General features: G+C 37.7%; 1 protein-coding gene across 2 annotated transcripts; it reads right to left on the bottom strand.

Annotated features, from left to right (window-relative positions):
* Positions 1 to 313: 313 nt before the first annotated feature.
* LOC102211355 (uncharacterized) lies at positions 314 to 5,149 on the bottom strand. Of its 2 annotated transcripts, XM_005725914.1 has the most exons (6): positions 4,750 to 5,149; positions 2,293 to 2,400; positions 1,947 to 2,033; positions 1,691 to 1,813; positions 1,352 to 1,477; positions 314 to 1,043 (listed from the first exon to the last, which is right to left on the bottom strand). In XM_005725914.1, exons 1-6 carry the CDS (start codon positions 4,841 to 4,843, stop codon positions 571 to 573), a joined length of 1,011 nt encoding a protein of 336 aa, XP_005725971.1. In that variant the 5' UTR covers positions 4,844 to 5,149; the 3' UTR covers positions 314 to 570. The 2 variants fall into 2 exon arrangements, with proteins under 2 accessions (XP_005725971.1, XP_005725972.1); XM_005725915.1 differs by lacking the exon at positions 1,947 to 2,033 and having other exon boundaries at positions 4,750 to 5,148.
* Positions 5,150 to 6,944: the final 1,795 nt, after the last annotated feature.

Raw genomic sequence — 6,944 nt, 5'->3', positions numbered from 1 at the left:
AATCTTAAAAATTTGCTAACAATGTTTCTGAACGTTCGTTATTCATGCTTGAAAATTACTTTAACAAAAGTAATTGTGAAGTTTGACTTCAGTACAGACACCTACACACATGATTTGAAATTATTTTATTATTTAAAGCTTCCCAAAGATATCCAAACGTTCAAAGATTTAGCACAAAGTTGAATTAGCGATAACACATAGGAAAACAACATTCTCAGTATTGCTGCCTTTGAATAGGAATTCACAATTATTTCAAGCACTTGTGAAATGATTCAACATGAAGAGCATCACTATAGAAAATGTTTTAGATGTAACGTGATTTATTTATTCTAATCCTTGATTCACTTATTGCCCAAATTTAAACAGCACAGTGTGACACTAAAACAGCAGAATTGCCTAATCCGTGTCGTGATGCATGTAGTTGCAAAAGTTAGCATTTCTGAAAATACACATAAATAAATAGTTCCTTGATTGAACCTTACAAAGTAGATGCAAACAAGAAGAAGAAATCAAAAAATTCTGATTAAAGTAAACGGGAAGAGCCCAGAGACATTTGTGTATTTCCAGATTTCAGAGGAAAGTGTGGAACACACGGGTTTTCAGACTTTTTGTCCGTGGAATATTCCTTGTAGAGAACTTGAGCAGCTTGTACAAATTTGAGCAGCTTCCAAAGCTGGAAAAGGGGGACCAGTGAGCAGTCCGTTTGTTCCCATGAAGGTTCCAGAAAGAGGACGAGCAGCGCTGGAAAACCTCGATGCTGACTGCGTACTGACCCGGCCCCCACTGAGACACACGCACCAGAGTCACAGAAGAGTCAAAACCACAGGTGTGAGGAGAAACGCCGTGAAACACAGACTCCCCCGGCCTCACAGACGCTCCTCTCTTCCACACCCTTCCGGCCTCCTCTGCTAATCCCATTCCACTGATGTTACAGAGGGCCTGAAGGCACACATCCCCCAGGGCCTCCTTATCAGGAAACTGGAGCAGGATGGCAACAAGACGAGGCACCGCACCTTGGCGTAGTAATAGTTGCTGCAGCTTAGCTGAAGGGGAAAGTGAGCACTGAATATTAAATCAATTTATTGAGCCAACTTTATTTATTTACTTTTACATGGGACTTGTTTTAAACAAATTTCCTCACATTGACAGATTTTTTTGTAAGTCAAACATTTAGCAGAAACCCTGTTGGCTGCTTTCTATTTTCCATAAAGACAATGAATAAGATTGTATTTTCTATTTCAGTACTGTTTAACTAAAAAATAAATAAATCCAGGACATTTGATATATAGCATAAAGCAAATGTAAAATGCAGTGTTGAATTTGATAGAAGCTTCAGACTGTGTTAACTTACCGCTATCATAAGACATGCGTGAGACGGCCCTCGCTGCGTGGAAAAGCAATTCTTGGTCTGAACTGGTCAGGACCGACAACAAAGCTGCAACCAAGCCCGTGTCACCAAAACCTTTACGAATCACAGCTGATGGGAAGAAGAAGAAACCTTGATAAAGTGTATTGATAAATAATATACAGTAAAGAAAGAAGACTTTGTACTAGACTAATAACACTTGAAGCAACAGAGAGAGAAAGCTTTCGGGTTCACCAGCAAACCTATAGATTAACATTATACTTTATTTGTATTAAATAATAAACTGTACATAGATAAAGAACAATATAAGCATTGATTACTTACATTCCCTGGCAAGTTCAGCCACTAGTTTTGCAGTCAGCACACTCAGAGGCCCTCTGCTTCTCAGGCTCAGAGCAAGGATTGGCAAGATCCCACTGATCACCACCTGCTCAGCAGCACCTTTCTCTGGACACAAGTGGAATTGCATATTTAAAAATAATTAATATTTTTGACACTACCAATACTTGTTGGATTCCCTTTATATAGCCTTAGAAGAGTTTGTCTCTTAAGAGACTGCATAGACTATATGTCAAGTTACCTGAACTGAATCTTGTAATCTGTTTTTTTGCGTGACCTCTCTGACGCTTAATTCCCTCTGCCGCCTTCTTATCCTGCTGTTGACTTGCTGGGAGACACAAATATAGCTTAACCTCTTCTTAGTGCTTACAACTGCCTTGCACATCTCTCTTCATGGGGCCATTTCTTATCAGTGTGGTTTTGCGGCCTATGATATAGGTGCTGTTAAATATTCCTACATGTTCGTATACATTGCATGCACCTGTGACATTAACCCCTCATTAGATTTACATCACACACAAAAAACAAACAAAAGCCATCAAATATTTTATATTGCTTTGCATAGTGTTATACCTAAAGGAACTTACTCTTCTCCTTAATGCTGGCCATCACTGTGTTCAAATGGGGTTTAAGCTCATCTTCAATGAGCTCCACACCGAGGACTCTGATAGCGCCTAAGGCATTGTTTAAGTTGTCTGCAGGGGCAATCAGGAAAATGGAAATATTAAGAATTATAAAAGGATGGCATGAGAAATATGAATGTTACAAAGAGCTGGGCAGGGCATGAAACAAAGCACGACACAAGAGAAATAATGTTTTACTGCACTTTGAACAGTAAATATAAGAACATGAAAAAGGTGCTCCTCGTGTAAAACCTCCACACACAAAATCTAGATGTCAGCTTCTTTCTTGTTTACATTCAACTGATCAGCATTTTTTTAAGTACATGTTGAACCATGTCATCCTATGAGAAAAGCTCTTTGAAGCTAAACTTGTGCCCGGTGCTGCTTTGAGTCACATGTTTAGCAGTTATACTGTTTACTGTTTATTAGCATTCTGTTTGTTAATGCTGTTACACAGAAAGAGAAAGCCAAGGATTAGCTTAAAGCAGGAGCGTCAAACTCATTTTACATCAAGGGGCAGACCAGTGAAACCACTGCCTACAGTAATGACCTAAAGAATTCCTCCAATTGGTTCTGTCTTTCTTTACTTAGAAGTCTATAGACAAAAAAAAGTACAATTTAACAATATGTCTCAGCTTTTCTGCGTTATAAAGAAATGCTGCTGTATTAAATGTTTTTTAAATCCATCAACAAGACTCACTGGGCGAGTAGTAATAATAAAAAAGCTTTTATTTTTCTAAAGTAATGGTTCATCTGTTACTTACTCTTACTTACGGTCTTTGTCAGTTAGAAGACAAAATAAATGTAAAATAAAAAGTAAAATAAATGAAAATACAGTTTATGCTCTTCTTCTTTAAAATTTCTATATTTTTACAGAGTTATCCAATAGGCCAGACTGGACCATTTGATGGGCCCTAAGTTTGATATCCCAGACTTAAATAAATCAAACACAACGATTAACTCTGAACAAGCAGTGTCTGCATGGTGATATTTGATAGCAAGCAATACACGTAGGTGAGATTTTGGATGCTAAACTACAAAGATGGACAATTTAAAAGTTAGAGCTAGATGGAAAGTTGTGGGACTGTGATTGGAGAAGGTTAGGGTCAGGTTTGTACCAGATGTACAGGATTCTAGTTAGACCAACAAAGACAGTGCAAAGTTAAAAAGCATAAAACATTTTCCCTAGATACAAAAAAGACATTAAAAATGATGTTTTAAAAAAAAGGTAAGCCAAGTATTAATAAGTAGGATGTATTATATATAAAATTCAGAGAATTAGGGTCAGTTTTGTAAGCTCTCATATATACAATGTCAAAAGTGTTACTGTGTTTTTGTAAAACTGTATGTAAAAGGATGTCTGGACAACTACTGAGGATCAGCATCAAAGCTTACTAATCATAAGAAGATACTCAATAATATAATATAAATCTTTCATAAGAAGAGGTCTGCCATCCTTACCGGTTATAGCCAAACAATTTGGATTTGAAGTTAGTTGAATTTACTAGACAACAGTCAAATTTGTAGAATACTAATATCCAACTGCACGACCTGCTGAACTTGCATTAAAGGTTTTGTTGTGTGTATATATATACACTAGTATCGGTATATAGCCTACATATACTTGTGCAAAGCAGAAAAAACAGAGTTAACGAAACAGTGCTGCAGTAGAAGCTTGGCACACCTCACTGCTAACTAATCAAATCTGATTTACACTCTCTTCTGCTGTGGCCATCAGTTCATGTTTGGATACAAAAAACATTGTTTGTACAGAAAAGATGATCATTCACCAAGTATAAAGCTTCGGTTAGAGTGTTGCTCTTGTAACATAACTGTGATCAGACACATTTCAGCTTTGTTCTCACTGTGAAATCCATTTAAGTGAAGACGTAATGGAGTGAAGTTATCATGCATATAAACTGTATTACCACACAGCAGTGATGTAAATGGAAAAAAAATCGATGCCATTGTTGTTCATGGTTGTGCACTATGAAGCTCAGACTTGAGGGTTGTGCAACTGTCACATTGCACAGGAATTAACAACAAAGACTGGTTGGACTGATGAAAACACATGTTGAAGAACAGGCTGAACATAGCATTGCCAGTTAAAAATTGTTTTATGAAAATTGGAATGGCCCTTTACAAATTCATAGAAACTACAGGAGAGCTTGTTGGTTTGAATCTTATCTTAGTTATAAATACAAAAAAAATAATTTCAAACAAGACAGCTAACATCTTGTTTACCTAAGTGCAGACAGTTTTATGTGAAGCACAAAAACAACAACCACCACCATGCAGGTGCTATTCCCTATTGTTAGTGTTGCAATCACAACAACATCAAAAGCCAATATCTACGATCTGTGACTTCTAACAATTTTCTTTACAGTGTAACATATTCAGTCATGCCACTCTTCTACTCACCATTTGGTGTGTAAGGTTGCAGTCGACTGGATCTGTTTTTGTCCCTCTGGGAATGCATGTGTTTGTGTGAGAGGGGCACATTGGGGTGCCCCATTGTGCTCCGTGCTGCCGTCTCTGGACCAGTCGTACCTATCTTAGATCGACATGTTTCAAAATGCACAGCACTTTTTAAAAGCTGTCGTCTTTTTTCTTTTAGTGCCGTATTTTCGAGTCATTAGCTGCTGCTTGGAGGACTCCCTATTTCAACTTATACGTCCTTTTGACGACAGTGTATTTCATACCTCCCTGCACTGTTGCTTTTTCCCCTCTATTTTCCTACAGGTCTATCTACTCTGGCTTCCTTGTGTTCCAGCTGACTCTGTGTTCCCTGTCAGGGTTAATACAGAGCAAATCCTCACTAAAGCTGTTCTCTCTTCCACACACCGCTTGTGGATGTGTGTGCGTGTGCACTGTTAAGGTATTAGCACTTGGCTGACTCTGCTGAGTGTATTTCTATACTCCCGTAATGCCTTTCACCTTCTATAAAAATCCAAGTCAAAACAGCACAGACATATGGACATCTGTTCTTGTATACAACCTTATTATTAGGCGTAATTTTTCCCCGTTGTGTCAGTTTGGATTAGAATTGAATCTGATGAGTTTATTACAACAACAGGTGAAACGCACTGAAAAGCAGTTATTCATCTGCTTATAAAACGAGATTCTTTTGAGAGGTTTGAGTATTTATGTGGGTTTGACTTTGGCTAGTACAGCTTTTCTAAATGTTGCTGCAGACAGTGCACTCTGCCAATTTGCAAAAACTGCTTTTCTGGATTTCAAGGAACAGGGTGAAGAGGCATGAACCTGCTTACCCATCATCAAATGCAACTGCCATAGCAGTGAGGGGGTGGGTTCAGACAACAAGGCTGTTTAAACAGGTAGGGTGGCAACACTCTAGGTTTCCCAGATGAACTTTAATATTGCAGCTGATAGCTCCTGCTCCATTTATGAGATAACAAAAAGAACAACAGAAGACAATTCTTAAAACTAGATCATCCTGTTTTACTCAACTCAAGTAAAAACCTCTATTTCCAGTATTCTAGTACAGACGTGAAAATCTAAGGAATAAATACAACATTAAAACAGGAGACAATGTACCACAAGCCAAAAAAATATAATCTACATTTGATATTATCCATGTACCAGATGTTCTGTTGACTGAAAAAATAATGTATGATTGGATTCTAACTGATACCAAGAAACAAAACCTGTTACTGAAGCAGCAAATGATCAATTTAAAAAGATATCTGGAGATTTTGGAAAATGCACTTATTGGCTTTCTTGCAAAGGCTGAGATGAGATGACTGACACCACAGCTGTATCAGGTACACAGTAAACATGCAGCAGTTTCACCAGATTGCCTAACTTAGCACAGAAAGTGGAAACGGTTTTAAAAAAGTCCATCCAAATGAAACAAAACATAAGGTTAAAGCCATATTTCATTTACTTTGCTTTAATAAAAAAAAAAACAACAACAACAACAAAAACAAACTATTGCACAGAGTGCCATGAAAACTTTGTCTTGTCACACTTGTTTTTGTGCATGGATTGAACAAATAATAGAGGGGGTTGTTAAATCTTATTGTGCCCATTTTCAGCTATAGTATTTCTTATTTCATGACTACTACAACAGCTTTAAAGAATTCACAGCTATCCGACCTTTGTCTTGAGTTTCTGCTCTTTGCAAACACAAGGTTTTAACAGAAGGTGGGTGCAAAATATTCAGTGCTTTAGAGTGGCTGAAGCCTGAGCTTTACTTGTAAATATGCTGACCTCTTTATTTTAAACTTTGGGCATGTTAAATATGCACCTTTGAAACGAAATACATATTAAAAAAAAAAAAAAACCATCAAGCCTGTGTGTATTTCCAGCCTTACTGATAAGGTAGGTTAACCAGCTGTGGCTCTGACTACATATTACAACTTTCTGGAAGAAAGTGAATAGCTCCTTAAAGCCTGACACCAATATGTAACATGTTGTGATAATTTTGCGCTCATTACAGTGGGGAGCTTAATTTACCCCGACCTCTGTCCGATCGCTGAGAATCAGTTTGAACAGCAATATGACTGGGTCTTTATACTTATCATGTGAGCAAGTATCAAACGGGTCCAACTGAACCGAGGCCGCTGGATACAGTCTCGTAACCTACAGACACC

This window comes from Pundamilia nyererei, unplaced genomic scaffold, assembly GCF_000239375.1.
Source record: "Pundamilia nyererei isolate P.nyererei 1_Seehausen unplaced genomic scaffold, PunNye1.0 scaffold00017, whole genome shotgun sequence".
Taxonomy (NCBI): Eukaryota; Metazoa; Chordata; class Actinopteri; order Cichliformes; family Cichlidae; genus Pundamilia; species Pundamilia nyererei.
Note: the sequence above shows the minus strand (reverse complement) of the source record. Positions and strands in the feature narration are given on the sequence as shown.